Source organism: Saimiri boliviensis, chromosome 10 (assembly GCF_048565385.1).
Source record: "Saimiri boliviensis isolate mSaiBol1 chromosome 10, mSaiBol1.pri, whole genome shotgun sequence".
NCBI lineage: Eukaryota > Metazoa > Chordata > Mammalia > Primates > Cebidae > Saimiri > Saimiri boliviensis.
The window spans coordinates 54,807,468-54,824,860 of NC_133458.1; the positions used below are offsets into that span (position 1 = coordinate 54,807,468).

Consider the following 17,393-nt stretch of genomic DNA (forward strand, 5'->3'; position numbering starts at 1 on the left):
TTTGAGAGAAGTTTTGCTCTTGTTGCCCAGGCTGGAGTGCAATGGCGTGATCTCGGCTCACTGCAACCTCTGCCTCCCAGGTTCAAGCATTCTCCTGCATCAGCCTCCGGAGTAGCTGAGATTACAGGCACCTGCCACCATGCCCAGTTACTTTTTGTATTTTCAGTAGAGATGGGGTTTCGCCATGTTGGCCAGGCTGGTCTCAAACTCCCGACCTCATGTGATCTGCCCACCTTGGCCTCCCAAAGTGCTGGGATTATAAGGGTGAGCCACTGTGCCTGTTCGAAATATGGTTATAATGCCCTCAACCAGGGACTGTGATGAAAGGCAACACATTAGGTTTCCCATGTCCCATGAGAGGCACTCAGTTTAGTGTCCATTAGCAGGGCTTTTTTCTTTCTCAGAGGAAAGAAAATAGTGTTACATATTTTAATTTTGTCGTTTAACCTATAAACAGTTTTTCAAACTCATGACCAATAGGTCTCCCTTTTCTTTTAACAGTGGCTTGGCCATACAGCAGCTGATGGCGGTGGTTACCATTAGCCCGATGACACTACAGAGGCTACATTTTATTTTAAATCCCTTACTTCCAGATTGATTTCCTTCGGGCATCATAATTTCTTTCAAATCCCCTATCTGTGAATTCCAGCTAATTTGCAGAGTTGCTCCATCATGACCTACGGGCTTGCGTGTGTTCAGGCTTGGCAGCAGAGCCATTCCTCTGTACTTAGTCTCACTGCTCAGTGTGGCCTGTCAACATGACAGCCAGATCTGAATGCCCAGGACTTCTCAGGTATGGGCGAAGTAATGTTCGGAAAGGCTTCACAGCCTTAGTCCATGGAATAGCTCTCTTTCTACATAGGAATGAAAATTTCCCATGCTACTGCTGCTTGCTTTCCCCTTATTCCTGGGGAGGGAGGTAGGGTGAGTAGTAGATTTGCTTCCATATAGAATATTAAGTGTTCTGACAGTGATTCATGATTGCTGTCACGGGAGAGGCTGAACTCTCCTGCCACAGACTGGCTGCACAGTGCGGTTCTTTCCCTGCCACCCACTGTACCCATTTGCTACAGTCCCGAAGTTGGGCATGCTCTGACATTCTCCATTCTCCCTTCTCGTCATGCCAACCTGAATGTACCAGTTTTCTTATAAAGATGTTCCAATCTATTCTTCAAAAGGCTCAACCCACTATGGAGCACTTCAAAGATTTGGTAAGTGCTTTGTGCAAAAGCCAGTTAAAATAAATGTTTCTCTATTGCCCCATGAAAAGGTACATTTAGTTGGTTTGATCCAAAGAAAATACTTCAACCTTTAGCTTTCCTATACACTTTAGTGAGGGAGTTTATTGCCAGTTAAAGAGGAAGAAACTGTCTTGTGACCTTCTTTGCTGGTTAATTATCAGTTTTAAGGTACAGTTCTGATTCTAACTAATGAAAATGAAACACAAAATAGTGGTTACAACTGAGAGAGTCATAGCTGCTATTGGGCCCTACACAAAAATGGTAAAGATGAAATTTCATATCAGAAAATTCCTGTTCCTCTCTTGCTATAGGAGAACAGCACGATACACAGCAACATTTACAGATACTCCCGACATTACAGTCTGTGCCAATAGTTTAATATCATTTATTGAAAAAGGCCCAGTAAAAGATCTGCTTTTCCACCATATTGTTGTGATATAAAGTACTCCCCTCATTAATTCATTTATTCAGCAAATATTCATCGAGCCCAGCCTACTTTTAGGTACTAGAAATCCATCAGTGAACAATAAACAAAAATCACGATTCTGAAGAGCTTCCATTCTAGTGGTCAATCATAACTGTAATAAATGTTTAAATTATATAGTATGCCCAAAGGCATGTACTGTGGAAAAAATACAGTGTTGGGAGTGGCGTCAGTCTAGGTGGTGGTAGAGTTGGTTAGAGTAGGCCTCTTATTTATTTCTAAATAGGCAGTATATTCAATTACCCCTTCAACTGACTATCTAATAAATAGCATATTCAATATAACAGAAGTATGAGTTATATAGTATTACATATTTATTGTATATATTATTACATAATTACATTATAGAATGTATTCTTTACCATGTTTCAAAGAAGGTTTGCCATACTGTTAAATAAACTTGAATTGAGCTGTGCCTGGTGCGCTGTGTGGGTGCTGGCAGTGCTTGGCCATCAGCAGTATTGTACAGTTGCATTTGTTCCATCCATCAGGAGCTGCAGTGTTTGCTGGCAGAGGCTGGCTACTTGCACCATCACTGCTTCCAGCTCCCCTGCTGCTGTGCTCCTTAGCCTTTGGCATTTGCCACCTTTTTGCATTCTATTTCACTGCCGACATAGAGATAACTCCATGTGTCGCTCTATTCCAGAAAAAAACCAACTTTTTTTCCTTTACTTCCAATATAATTTGTACACTTGACACATTCTATTATTTCCCCTTTGCCACCATAGGGACTGGATAATCTATGATTCCTTCTCACACTGTAACTCATATTGGTTTCCCAATGCATACATTCTCATGTTCGCTTAAGCTCTTGAGAACATGCCTCAGGATATCTGACCCTTGAAGTCAGTAGTTCTCAAACTTTTGGATGCATAGAAACCACCGGGTGAGCTTATTAAAACAGTACTGGATCCACCTCGTGAGAGTCTGATATTGCAGGCCTGGGAGGGGCCTGAGATTCTGCAGGTTTAACAAGCTCCCAGGAGTTGAATGCTGCTGGTCCAAAGGTCAATCGCCCTTTGATAACAAGGCTCTGATTCCTCTCACTTCCCAGTAGCCACAGGATGATCATGTCCAAGTCAGCTGAGTGCATGACCAGAGTTCCCTGACCCATCACAGTAGTCACTTTGCAGTTCTGCTAAGGCACCTGTTCCCCTTACCGCTGGTGCTTGGATCAGGATCCCTTACCTACCAGGTCACTGACCTTCTAGTCACTGACCCCTGACCCACTGGCCAGTGAGCCTTCCCAGGCAACTCCAGCCTTGCCCCATTCATTACCTCCCTCTAGCCCAGGGGGACTCTTCAACCTCAGCTGATCCTTCAGTTCCAGTATTCAGTTTTCTCTTCTCTGCCCTCTGGGAGAAGGGTAAGGGTGTGTGTGTGTGTGTGTGTGTGTGTGTGTGTGTGTGTGTGTGTTTCCCTGCCCCCATTGCTTTGGCCCTGAAGAAAGAGATTTGCGACAAAACAGAGCAAGAAAGAACTTCTATGTGAACAACTCATCTGTGGCCCTGTCTTTTCAATTGCCTTCTCTAAAACCCCAAAGAAACAAAACAATTCTACTTTATCCTTCACTGTGAGGGTACAGAATAAAACAGAACATTTGATATGAAATGACAGCAATTCACATTCAAGTTGCTGAGATCCCAGTAAGTCAGGGGAAGAACTCACACTAAAAAGAAAACAACAACCACCACTACCACAACAAGTAAGACACAAACCCAAAACCACCTTTCCAGGCCTTTTAATCCCTCTAATTCCTTCCTGCACTGCCCAGTGTTAGACTAAGCCCAGGAGATCTGCTCTGTAGTATCTGTAGCCCAGGACAACTTACCACTACGGTGAGCAGATTTCAGGCTCTTTCCTCCTGAAACTCCTGCACCGGGTATGCACCGGACTCCTGTGTCAAGCAAGGACTAGGCCTGTCATTGTCTGTCTTTGAATGGCTTTTCTCCAATGCAGTGTTTTCCACACCTCTCCCTCTCGATGCCTTTCTATCTCTTTTCAGCTCACAGCTGGAAATCCCATTTTTGTTCCTTTCTGGCAACTTTTCATTTCTTTCTCTTTCTATTGCTATTTCACTGTGGACAGTATTTCCTCTTGCAGGAAAAATGCCCGTATGCTTTGTCTGAGCAGGAGTCCTGCTGTTCATTATTTGCCGAAAGCCGTGCTGTTGTGTTTAATGTGCACTCTGGGATGTCGATACCATTTCATATATATGGAGGCAGAAACCCATTTGATGCACTTATGAGACCTCCTTTAGTTGGGACCAAGTCACCTCACACGCCTTTCCCTTTGTAGCACACCAGCAACTAAATGACGCTAACACATTTTGTTTGTTATCTCTGGACTTAGAATATAGAAAAGCTGGAAGGAAAGGCTTGTGGGAGCTCTTTACTGTTTCACTCTCCTGGACAGGGTCATTCTGAGATGCAATACTGTGGTTTCCAGGACTAATTTTCTAGCTTCGTTTGCTTCAGAGAGACTTAGGCTGCTACCTTGTGGCTTAGATATCAAAATTGTAACTTGCAGCATGAGCATGTCTTCAATCATTCAAATGAAGGAATAAACCAGAATAAGTCTGCGTAAACACAATAGGATAACTAGCAATCCATGTAATCTGAGGAGGCTTATCATAAATACTTGATGCCTGCCCACGGGAGGGGAGAGATAATTCAGGAATGCAAAGCCAGTATTCAGAAGTGATAGGAACCTGGGAACTCGTGTACAAACCAGGCAGAAAGATGTCCTGAGGCTGGGTGCATTCACACATCTTCCCTTCTGGTAACAATTCTATTGCTTCTGTGCCAGGCTGAGTCCAGCAACACCACTCTCCTCTAGAGCCAGCCAAGACTGTCCCCTCCCTGTGACTCAGTCATGCAATCCCTTCCGCTTTTGGAGGAGGAGGGGGGCAGTTGAAGATGATATCTGCACAGTAGGGTGCTGGCTTCCCCCCAAAGCAGATAAAGCATGAGCCAAGGGGTCCAGTAAAGTAAGAACTTCATATCTTAAAGACTCTCTTAAAGTATCATGGAAAGAATTAGAAACTTTGTTGCTTCACCTTATGTTTATTTTATAGTTTAATGTTATTTGTATTAAACTGATATCTTTTCAGTGCTTAGATTAGGTCTTGGAAATATCTAGCCCCTATTGAAGGCTCCATTGGCATACAATATTTATTTTTCCGTTTTTTTTTTTTTGTTAAATTCAGTCCTCTGGGATGGGCACTGGAATGGGAATCTGTAAGATAGTAGCTTTAAAGAGTAACATAGGCATATGGGAGCTTTAGGAACTGCAGCCAGGCTCAGTCTAAAAAGGACCATTGCTTAGTTCCAGCTAGTCGTTGTCATGGAGAAAGGCAAGCTCAATGTTGCTAAATTAAATTTTCAAGAAAAGATGAAAATCAGTGTTTTCAAAGGTGAAATTAATTGGAGCTCAACAATTGTAAAATACCAGGGGAACGCAACAAAACATGCTGTAGGGCCGCCAGGACACTATCTCTTGTTTCTAGGACTAGGCCACATTAATTCTACAGAGCCTGTAGAGTTTAGAGGCCTCAGAAAATATAAACTCCAGATCCTTACTTGTTCTGAGAAGCTCAGGTGACAGTTTTGACTTGGTGAAAAAAATATTCTCTTCAATTTCATTAAATAAATGTTTATTGTACCAGGCTAGGCTTACAAGACATAAACACCATTAAATTACCGACCTTGCCTTCGAGGAGCTCAGAGATTAGTAAAAGTAAGGGAAAAAAGCATGTCAGTCAGTTTATTCTAGAACAAACGGAGAGCTCATCTTTCTGCTGGAAATCCCTTAGGTTGGTAAGTTTGAAGTATTTATGTTAGTGTAAGTGCAATGGATTCTAGATGGAGTTGCCCTGTAATTGTTTCAGCTAGCGTTCAGTATCCCACAGAATGATACAAAAATTGCCTTAAAGTTATATTGTATTTTGAGCATGGTTTCATTTTGTTTCATTCATTTGGTATCTTTTAAGCATATGGCTTGGCTGTAAATAATTCTGCCTCAGTCCAAAGTGAAGTCTGGCCATTGTCCCCAGTTCCTGAAAGATAACCTCCAAACCCTTGGAAGTAGCAGTGTCTTTGTCATTCATGGTGAGCCCCTTAGGCCATAGCTGATGGTTTATGCTAAGGAGATGACTCAGGATGGGGCCAGCCATACCAATAGTCTTGGGGTGGGGGGGACCATACCAGAAAGACCAACAATGTAATTAGAGGGTTGTGCCTTTGAGCCACATGATATCAGCCTGGCCTCCAGGGAAGAAAGGGGCTCAAGATTGAGGTCATCCTTGTGGTTCAATGAAACATGATTCAATCAGCCATGCCCACGTAATAAAACACTGGGATAAAAACACCGGACTCCTTGGGTGAGCATCCCTGTCTGGTAATCTTCTCTGAATGAATGCTAGAGGGTAACATGTCCCTAAGGGTGATGGAAGTGTAACATTTGGAACCCTTCTAGACCTTGTCCTGTGTACCTCTTTTTTTGGCTGGTTCTAATTTTTATCCTTTCACTACACTCAACCTATAATCGTTAAGTATAGCACTTTCTTGAGTTCTGAGTTGTTCTAGTGAATTACTGGACCTGAGGAAAGCTGTGAGCACAGGACAGTTCCCTGAGTGGCCTTGGACTCACCCAATTCTTTCCCCCTTTTCTCTTGCAGTTCTCAAGAATAACTGTAGAAGGTGCTAGGGGCATAGCCTCTTGAGATAAAGAGGGGCTAGCTGGAACAGCCTGCATTCTGATCCAGTCCCCGCTAGAAACAGGATGTCCTTCAATGCTTGGGTCCAGTGTGACATACTTCTCCACGGTGGAAAACCCATAGTGGACTGCTTTTTGGGGCGCCTCAGCCGAGGTGCAAGTGCGACACACAGAGTGAAGACTCTGTCTGTCCTAGGCAGCTTTCCTGAGCCTTGGGAAGCTTGCTCTCCATGAATCGTGGGCTTCTACAGTCCCTTGCTGCCTCCCTGTAAGTGATAAATCCACTTCATGTAGCCTGGCACGTGGGTGGGTGTTCTGTCTCAACAGACGCAGACAAGTTGGCAACAGTGCACTGCGAACCTACTACATGGTGGGGCCCTCAGATCCAGAGTGAGTGTCTAAAGTGGGGGCGGTCTGTGGAGACTGTTCCCTTAGACTCTGACGTTTCGCAAACTTATTTCAATTGTTGCCAGGAGTCTTGGGCAGAGGTGGCAGTCTGAAGACCGTGACCTTCACCTTGAGTTTGACTCACTGTGGATAATGATCCATTTTTCAATTATGGGGCACTCATGTTGTATAAAAAGGGTGAGACAAGGACCTTGCTTGGGAGAAGTTTAAAATCCTGCTGATTAAACAAAACAGGCAGGCACATGAACAATCCTGAAGGAAGCCAAGCTGGATAAATATCCTGTGGAGGTCAGGAGGCTCTGTAGCATAAATCAGTGTGTTAAATGTTTACAGATATGAAGGGACTTGAGGATTTTCAGTTCTCTCTGTTATAAAACAAGGCGAGCTATAGAGGGCAGGGAGGCTGGAGGGCTGACTTGGTGACCTAGGATCCCCGGCAATCTCAGAATCAGAGACAGGCGGGGCGGTGGGGGGAGGGCGGGTAGAGAGCAGACAAAGCTGTGAATGAGAGTGAAACAGCCAAGAGTTCCTTCTCCCTGTGACATAAGATCCTTAATTTAGTCTGTGAACAAATTTAAGTCGGAAGTTACTTGAGCCCTGTATTCCACCTCAGCATTCTCCCTCCTCTCAAAGCACTAAGAAAAATCTGGCCAATCCTCCTTGGCAAAAGCACCTCCACATTTTCTTTGGCAGCTGGGGAGTTAGTGACGTTTTGGTTGACTGTTGCCAAATTTTATCCCCAGGATTTCAGGAATACGACTTTTTTTTTTTTTTTTTTTTCCTGGAGAGTCCTCATCCTTAGAGTGTAAGCTCAGCTTCCTGGAGTGTTCCGTAGAAAGGGACTTCAATCATCTAGTTCAACTCCTCCTGCAGGGCAGAGGAAGCTCCTCGGGGTTCCTGCCAGGTTCCCATTGATTGCTTGAATACCTCTTGCAGGGAGGAGCCCACTCTTTACCCAGGCAATCTACTTTACTCTGAGACAGTTTTAACTGTTTCAGATTCCTTTAACTTATTAGATTAACTTTTTTTTCTCCTGAAGATTTCTGTCCATGCTTTATTTCTAAATTTTATTTTCTGGGGCTGGGAATGGTGGCATATGCCACCATAGTCCCAGCTATTCGGGAGGCTGAGGTGGGAGGATTGATTGGGTCCAGGAAGTTGAGACTGCAGTGAGCCATGACTGCATTACTGCACTCCAGCCTGGGTGACAGAGCAAGACTGTGTCTCAAGAAAACCACATATATGTAACCTTTATAGTGCATATAGTATATTTAAAAACCACACACACACACACACACACACACACACACACACACACACACACTATATGTATAGTATATTTCCTGGAAAACTCTAGTAACAAGAGAAACAAAATTGATAATGATAAGCATTTATTCAGCACTTTATATGATCCAGACATAATGCTAAGACCTTTATATATATTATCTCCTTTAATCCTCAGAGCTACTCTACAATAGAGTACTACTGTAATCCCCATCTTGCAGATGAGAAAGCTGAGGGTTAAAATTCAACTCCCTTGCATAATAGGATGCAGTTCAGATGCCAGAGCCGGATGGCATGTAGACAGCTGACTGCACTGCTCAGGCCCTTCACTTATTCAAAACTTTCATGGACCTGACTTAGTCACATTGGGTACCATTTAAGACCCATCTTTTACAATGAGTGTTTTATAGCTGATATTTTAACATATGCTCATAAATCTAGACTTGCTGTGTTTTCCGTGTATTAATGATTTTATGTTTTCACTCTGAATACACACACACACACACACACACACACACAGAGAGAGAGAGAGAGAGAGAGAGGGAGAGAGAGAGATATGTTTTCAAAGCCCTTTTAAATTTACCAATGTTATGCCAACAAGTTGACTTTATGACATCTTCTGGTAATCCCTTAATTCAAATCTGGCTGATATTCTGCAGTGCTGAGCCTGATTATATTCCTGTTTATCCCTGTGTTTTATCTCCCTTGCTATTTTGGTTAAAAACATAATTCTGCTGTTCCCAGTCAGGTGTCACCTTTACTCCTGAGCTGTCACCCAAAGATAACAGGGATTCAGTACAATTAGATAACTGAAATACTTAAGAGGAATTCAATCCATTCTAAAGATCAGCAATGCTCCTATTTAATATGATTTATAATGAGATATTTGTCATGGAGATAATTGTATATCGTGAGATATTTTTAAAGAAAATAGCGAGAAAAAAACTCAAAGCTTAAACTTATTAAACGTCTTTATGAGAGTCTTAAAACGTTTTCTTTTAGATGTTTAGAAAACACTCGATTCCCTGGTGCTTACTCACACATTACAGCCCCAAGTGTGAAAGTAAAGAGGATTCAACTTACAGGCTGTCCAGGCTCATCTCCCCCGAGGATTCTGAAGCCAAATCCAGACTCCATCCTCCGAAGGTGAACATCCAATTCCTTATAATCTGGACCTGGCATAAAGGAGATCCCATTGAGTAATGAATCCTGCCTCTTTCCCAGCCCCTGAGGAACTGAACACACCAATGATAAACTAATTTTGTGGATGTGATTAATGAGAGTGCTGTTAGGGTCAATGGAAACCATAGAGGATACAAAAAATATGGTAGCAAAAGAGTAGGTATTCCAAATTTAGGTAGTCCCTTGAATAATAGTGACGAGCCAGGGGCACTACTGGGGTATTACCAGAAGCAGAAAGAGTACATGAAATTTCTGAGTAAAAAAATTGATGCCTTTATAATTCTTTATTTTCCTGAGAGCATTGGATTGCCCTCAAGAAGCTTGACTGTCACTTTGAGGATGTTTACTCTGATGAGAACAATTATTACACACGTAAGTAAGAACAGATGGCAAAACCCTGGAACTGTCTAGTAAAGCACTGCCTAGTAATTTATTAATATGTTTATGACTTGATGCATCCAGTTTGTGTGTGTGTGTGTGTGTGTGTGTGTGTGTGTGTGTGTGTAAATGTATGCTCAGTGGAAGTTGTTTCTTTTAAAATTGTAAAAATTAGAAGATACAGAATATAAAATTTCTTGTATTGGTGTCCAAGCGAAACATTTATTTTCTGACAAACTCCTTTAGGGTTTTCATAAGCTTACAGGCAGAAATTTACCTGCGTCTAAGATGGACTTTTGTCCTTGAAATATTTTAGAATGTGCAAGCCACAAATTGACTTTTGACTTTGTGAGTGTACTCAAAATAAATGAGACTTTTCTGAAGTCAGCTGAAACAACAGAGACGCATTTCAAAATAAGGTGAAAAACTCTCCTGAATGTCATTTTTTTAGCCTTAGAATAAACTAAAACTATTAAATATAAAAAGATTTAGACTTTTTAAGTAGAATATGGCTTACGCTTAGCCTGTCCACTCGCCTCTTGGCACCTTCCTCAAGGGGAAATACTTCAGTCGTGACTGAGGTGTGCATACTTTCATGCCCACTGCTGGGATGTCAGCAAGTGATCAGCAATTTTAAGAACTATTTATTATGCTCTCCCTTGCTTAAGAAATGTTTAGTGATTTCTGGGCCTTAATGGTTTAAAGGAGGTATTACAACTGATAGAAAGAGGTATTAAGTAAAATTCCCCTTGCTTAAATCAGATAGTTGTGGAAATTAAGATGGGATTTCAGAGAAGCCTCATGGGACAAAAATCTATGTCTGAGCCACATGGTTATATGGTAGCACTTGTCAGACAGAGAGGCTCATTGAATGCTGGCCAGGCAGATATTTCCCAGCTCTGCAGTAGGTGGTGCTGCGCTGGAGTGATACAGTGTATAAAGCGCAATTTACAGGCTTGCCTTGATGTACAACAACCTGGGCTATTTCCAGGGATATATGAAAGTCATCATTCACTTCGAAGATGTAGGCAAATGCTGATTATTGGTCTGGTGCTCTCTTGAATAAAGTTGAATCAGGCACATAAGTACATGTATATATGCATTGTACACGATTCAGTGAGCATTCACACCCTTTTATGACCGAATGCATACATGACCAAGATCTTTTCCATTCAACAAATAATATGAAACTCTGCAAGAAGAATAACCAATTAGACCTCTACATCCTTTCGTTATCCTTTACAAATTATATAATCAGTCACATTTTAAAGATGGGAGAACTTAAACAAATTCCATTCCTATTAAATAGAAGTGGTGGCAGAGGGAAGATGAAAACCTTGCCTTACACACTATGAGACACAATTGGCTTTTGAACTCAGTTTATTCTGAAGTCTACATATCATATATGAAATCACATATTGGGGTGTGTGCTAATCCTTTGGGAGTCTGGAGGCAGATGGAGTTGAGCTCTACAAAAGCATAGCAGGTATCTGTACTCCTCCCGAGGGAAGGAGAAAGACAAGGGGAGATGGGAGATGACAGATATTGCTCAGTCATTGTTCAAACTTCCACAAGTTGATGATAATACAGTTGCTCCTGGCAATCTCTTCTATAAGTCGCTTTAAACTTGGAGGAACTCCAGACCACATATACATTAAAAATACAAATAGAAGGTGCTCTATCTGTGACACTGAACATGGTAGAGCCAGCATATGTTTAACTGGAACTTTTCCTCTCCTGTGTTCATCTGACTTTTGCATTGCCACTCAGTACGCTAAGTGGGAAATTGTTCTTCCAGTGACTTCAGCACCCATCCGCATTGCACAAGGAGCTCTACAAGAACTTTATTGTATGATCCATCTTATTTGCTAAGTAAAGCTTTCCCCTAAAGAAATGCTGAAATTACAACAATCCTAGTAATAGAACTTTGAGAGGTATCGAGGCACGAGAAGTTTGTCTTTTGTCAGAGAATCTGTGATTTCTGGAGGAATTAAGGGGCTTTTCCTTAATGAATAACACATGACTTCTTTTTAGGAGAAAAATCTACATTTTAGCAAGTGAATTTTATTTAATTCTGAAGAACAGAGACGCAAACAACGCATTCATTCTCCTTTTCCTACTCTTTATGTATATTTTGGTTACAATTATGGTCCTGTTGCTCTGACCCACCCTGATTTCAAACAGAGGGTGGTATGTACCAGCCATTTCATCTTCACGCTTCCGTTCTTCCCAGCAGAGGTGGCCAGCTTCATGGTTCATGAGCAAGCAGAGAGAGGCAAAGAGAGATCCCTTAGAGAAGAATACTGGCAGATGTGATTTATTCTTTATTTCTTTGTTAATTTTGAACACAGATTCAGAGGCTGCAGGGTCTGGAGATTTTAGAGAAATAGTCAACTGGAAAAAAGTTTATATGATAGATTGTGCCTTGAGGCAGCAGTATTTTTTATTTATTTATTTATTTTTTAGGGAAAATAAGAACATTTTAGAAAGATAATTTTTCTTTGGTTTCCTTTTTTCCTTGGAGTCTGGCTTTAGAAAATATCTAAAATTACATGTATAAAGCTGGGAGACATCACTGTTTTTCTTTCCTGCTTTATTAGCGCTTTTGGCAGGTTGTGATGTTTCTGAGTTTCTCCCAGCTGCTCTTTGGCCTGACGACATGTTTCAATTACTGTATTATGTTTTCTTTCTTTCCTTATTAACGCAAGAACTTAAAGTGAAGAAATCCAAGGGCCAACTCTTCACCCCACTGCAGCAGAGTTAACAATCACTGTTCCTTCCTTTCTCTTGTTTCTAAGGAAACTATGCACCGGGGAGGTTGTTAGATGAGGGTGTCTGGTAGATACCTATCTGGACCTGAGTTGCTTTGCGTGTTGTTCAACTGTGCCCCACAAACGTCCTTTTACTCTTCTGTTCCCTTGTACTCTTTTTTTTTTTTTTTTTCAATCTTCTTTTTCCTCAGTCCTTTTTGCAGAACTGTCAGGGACACTCTCAGGTGTTGCTTAATGACGCTCAAGAGGAGGCATTGGTTGTAAAGAAATGGACTAAGAGGAGATAAAGCATTTTTTAGATATTAGTGTTCAGTGGCCAGCTGTGGCTAGTGTTGCTTCTTTGAAGCTGGGTCCTTAGATCCTCAGGAATTATGAAATAATGAAGCTTGTTGGGAATTATGACTGGCATTATGAAGCATTTCATGATCCTCTTCCTAGATGGAATTTTACACGACCACTATGGCAAGTGAATTTACAAGTCTTAATTTATCCTGGGCCCACACCAGTATTGTAAAAACTAACTTTAAAAACTAGCAAATGGTGAGCATATCCAGGTATTGGATGACCTCTCTCATGATAAAGAAAAGCAGATTTCAAAAGTTGATTCCTATTTCACATGAAGACTCCAGGGGCTTCGCATGGTATACATTTCCTTAATCTTGCTTTTGAAAGACGTAGCTTTGTGCACGGTTAGGGAAATGGCTGGGTAACTGAACACAACTGATTAATTTTATGAATGGATTCAATCTTCAAAAATGCAAAGAAGCAACATTTTTATGAATTAATTTGGCACACGGGATGCTGCTGTAAACATGTCAATTAAATTTTGGTACTTGAATCCCCTTTCAAGTTTTAATTAAAACATAAGTACCATGGCTTATCATCACAGTTTGGCATGGAAGATACAGTTATTCAATTTTTCCTGCTGGAAAGAGCATCACTTTTTTGGCTTTTCCTTGTAAAGAGATTTAGGAAAGACAGCATGAGGAAGGCATCAGGAATCACAAATGATTATTAAATATGGTATTGACTTCTGGAATTGTATGCACTCCAGATATAGAATGAGTTAAACAGAAATTACATAGTTTCTGTTGCTCAAATCTAACATTTTCTAATAAGTAGCTAATACCCTATCCTTTAAAATATTCCTTCTCTTTACTTGTTTGCTTTATCCCTGCGGGTATGTGAATGTGACCAAGCACGTGTTAGCTATAGTAGACGCCATCTCCCCGTTTCTATTTGGCTCTCTCCTTAGCTTTCACATCAGCTCAGATTTTTCCATCCTAAATATGGCTCTGCTTCCTCATGCCATCTCTTTCGAGGAAAAGTTGTCTCTAGTGGAGCCTTCACTCTACCTCTGATTTCATTCCTGCCAGTCTGGTTTATGCTCTGTCTTGGTGCTACTGCACTCCTTAAGGTCACTATGCCTGCTAATGACCAAATTAAATGACCCTTTTTTCTTTCCTCATACTGATTGATTTCAGTGCCTCATTTGATATTGTTGATACACTGTTTATGACTTCAGATTTCTTTAGATCCTAAACAAGGAAACATCTCTTTTGAAAGTAGTTTCTGTGACACCCCATTTTCTAGCTGTCTAATTTTTGGGTGGAGTTGCCCATTCAAAGTTCCTGGCCATAGAGTCGATTGTTTTTCACTAATATTCTCCTTAGGTGATGGCATAGTTATCATTGACTGTCTATAGTGTTCCATTATGCACAGTCTGTAGAAGTTGTTAAGTAAACATTTCCCTAATTTAGTTGTCTTAAGGCACTCAGTCTCCTAGACCCAATGAACCACAGCATTATTCCACTATGGAGTTATCATTAGTTTCATAAATACATATCATTTACAACTTCCTACTATCAATTTTGCCTCTGTACCTAAGGATCTTATGCAAATAAAGTTAATAATATACCTTATAATTATGATAAATACATCTGAGTCAAAAAAATGACACGTAATTTGATAAAAGACATTTTATAAATGTGAGAAATAATATGGGTCATCTATTTATTTTATCTTTTTTTTTTTTTTTTTTTAAATTAGAGATGAGGTCTTGCTTTGTTGCCCAAGCTAGAGTGCAGTGGTGTGATCACAGCTCACTACCGCCTCAGATTCCTGGGTTCAAGCCCTCCTTCCATCTCGTCTAAGTCTTCCAAGTAGCTGTGACTACAGGCATGCGCCACAGTGCCTGGCTGTTTACATTTTTTGTAGAGACGGGGTCTTGCCATCTTGTCCAGGTTGATTTTGAACTCCTGGGCTCAAGCTACCCTTCCACCTTGGCTTCCCAAAATGCTGGGATTACAGGCATGAGAGCCACAGTGCCAAGCAAGATCTGCTTATTTTAAATGCAGTCATGATTTCCCAGAGTATTCCGAAAACTTGTGTAGACATTCAATCAATTATTTGGATTGGTTCTTTTCTTCAAAATCTGAATTGTATAGTAACATAGTATACTCTAACTATATTATAACCTTTGTCTTCTAAGTAACATATTTTTTAGAAAATGTAAACTATGACTTTGCATGTATGTTGAGGTAACCTAAACTATTGGACCACTCTATTCTCATTTTTAAATGAAGTACATTCAGAATCTGAGATTTTAAAGACATGTACTTTTTGTGACCAGTAAGCTGAGATTTAAAATTCCGAATTAAATCTTGGTTTCATTTGGCAACTGTAATTACTAGGTCCCATTTTCTCTCTGGGCATAAGATAGTGTTAAAAAAATTACAAAGATTTAACAGTCAGCATAGAGAAATGATCATGCTTTAAAATTTTTAGTCAAGCTAAATAAATTCTTTAGACATTATTTTAGGACAAACTGCTAAATAATATCTTCCATATTTTCTACATATCCCCCCAAAAATGACATGGAAACTTACAGAATGAAATGATCTCAAGTACATATATTCTCCAAGGGGTGTTAGAACATGCTGAGATGGATAATGAGCTGTCATCATGGAAACACTCTGGAGATGTGTGCTGTGAGCCCACAGCCCTGAAATAGTGCTACTATTATAAAACACTATTTTCTGTAATTGTTTGAGTATTTCAATCTGGTAGTCTGATTAGCTGTTTAAAGCATTTTCATCACTACTTCTAAGAGCAAAAAAAACTACATCTTCTTTTTCCTCTGTCATTTGTACAATAATGTTACATATTTTAGCGTAAACCAAAATTGGTGTTTTCGATATGATTAAGTAAAAAAAATTTCGTTTTATGCAAATTAATTATTACTGAAAGCTCCTAAAATGAAAATATGATATTCTAGCCTAACTTAAAATCTTATTGAAATACAGCATTTTATAATTGGCATTGTTTAAAAAATGAAGCTGATATAAATATTTACTTGATTTGAAAAGAATTTCATTCTATGTTAGCAAAATTTCTAATACACTCTTTGGAAATGTCTAAATTGCAAATCTCCTGAGACCTTCTAGCTTCTTATTTATATCTAGTTTAGAGCTATTCAATGTACATAAAATGCAAGCCACATAAGTAATTTAACATTTTCTAGTAGCCACATTTTATAAAACAAAACAGATGAAATCATCTTTCTCTCTTTTTCGTTTGGGTACTGTCTTTGGAAATCCAGTGCGGATTTTTCACATATCTTATAGCACTTCTAAATTTAGAATAGACACATTTCAAATGCCCAAGAACCACATGGAGCTGGTGGCTACTGGATCACATAGCACAGGTCTCGTCAGTCTGATGGCTCTCCTTGGCAGCTGTTTTTAATTCAGTCTTTCACTAGAGTATTTTATGAAAGAAATTCATGAATATGACTGTTTTCCCTTGTTTTCGTTGGCAGGCATTTAGGCTCACCATGATGAGACTTGCTCTCTATCCTGAATACATGTTTCATGTAGGTGACTAAAGTAGCACAGTGATTATATACTAAGAAACTGATACTACTCAGAAGAATGATTTGTTACACAAAATGGAAGACGTTTTGTTCACAGAACTGTGAGTGCTGGACAATACTTGCCAGAGGAATCCATTCGAACACTGGTCCTGGGTGGCACTTGTTCTGGATGGGAAAATGGGGAATTAAAGTTGAAATTCATTTATGGCATTTTAAAATTCATCTTTACTTTCTTTTTGTTGCTATCATAACTCCCCCAACCACAATCCTATACTTATGTTTAAAACATTTTTTTTTTTCCTCTAAGATCCAAGTTAGTGGACAGATTTATCTTGCTTTATGTATGAACACGTATGTAAATGTTTCTTTTTCTTTCTTTTTTTTTTTTTTTCTTTCTGAGAAGGAGTTTCGCTCTTGTCATGCAGGCTAGAGTGCAATGGCACAATCTGGGCTCACTGCAACTTTTGCCGCCCTGGTTCAAGCGATTGTCCTGCCTCAGCATTCCCAGTAGCTGCGATTACAGGCACCCACCATGAGGCACAGCTAATTTTTGTATTTTTGATAGAGATGGGGTTTCACCATGTTGCCTAGGCTGGTCTCGAACTCCTGACCTCAGGTGATCCACCTCCCTCGGCCTCCCAAAGTGCTGGGATTATAGGTGTGAACTACCATGCCTGGCCTGTAAATATGTTTCTTTTACATGCGTCCAAAATAGAAAAATCTGAATTTCTTTTATGATAAGGGTAGAATAATATTACCATTTCTAAATATTAAGTTTTGATTCTCATTATAAGAATACTAATTTGAAAGTAAAATCAATCTAGAATGTGAAATATATAAGGAAAATATAGGTCCTTTAAAATAGGTTATAATCCTATGTCATAAAACTTCGAAATGAAAAGTAGAAAATCCAATCAATGATCGTACTGATTTATATACACTAGTCAAAATACTTTGATATTTCCAATTATCTGGGTAGTTGAAGTTATGTATAAGTAGTTGAGTTAAATTAGTTTATTTTAGCAATAGAGATCCTTTATAAGATTTATGTTATA

General features: G+C 40.0%; 1 protein-coding gene across 12 annotated transcripts in view; it reads right to left on the reverse strand.

Moving 5' to 3' along the window:
• MAGI2 (membrane associated guanylate kinase, WW and PDZ domain containing 2) overlaps positions 1-17,393 on the reverse strand; it is a 1,426,516-nt gene that overhangs the window by 154,877 nt on the left and 1,254,246 nt on the right. For 9 of the 12 annotated variants that reach the window (XM_039472764.2, XM_074379315.1, XM_074379310.1 and 6 more), the window contains 2 exons: positions 16,462-16,503; positions 9,217-9,308 (listed from right to left, as the gene is read on the reverse strand). In XM_039472764.2, the coding sequence (XP_039328698.1) occupies positions 9,217-9,308; positions 16,462-16,503 (134 nt within the window). The remainder of the gene's footprint in view (positions 1-9,216; positions 9,309-16,461; positions 16,504-17,393) is intronic. The other 3 variants (XM_039472765.2, XM_074379313.1, XM_074379312.1) reach the window with 1 other exon arrangement.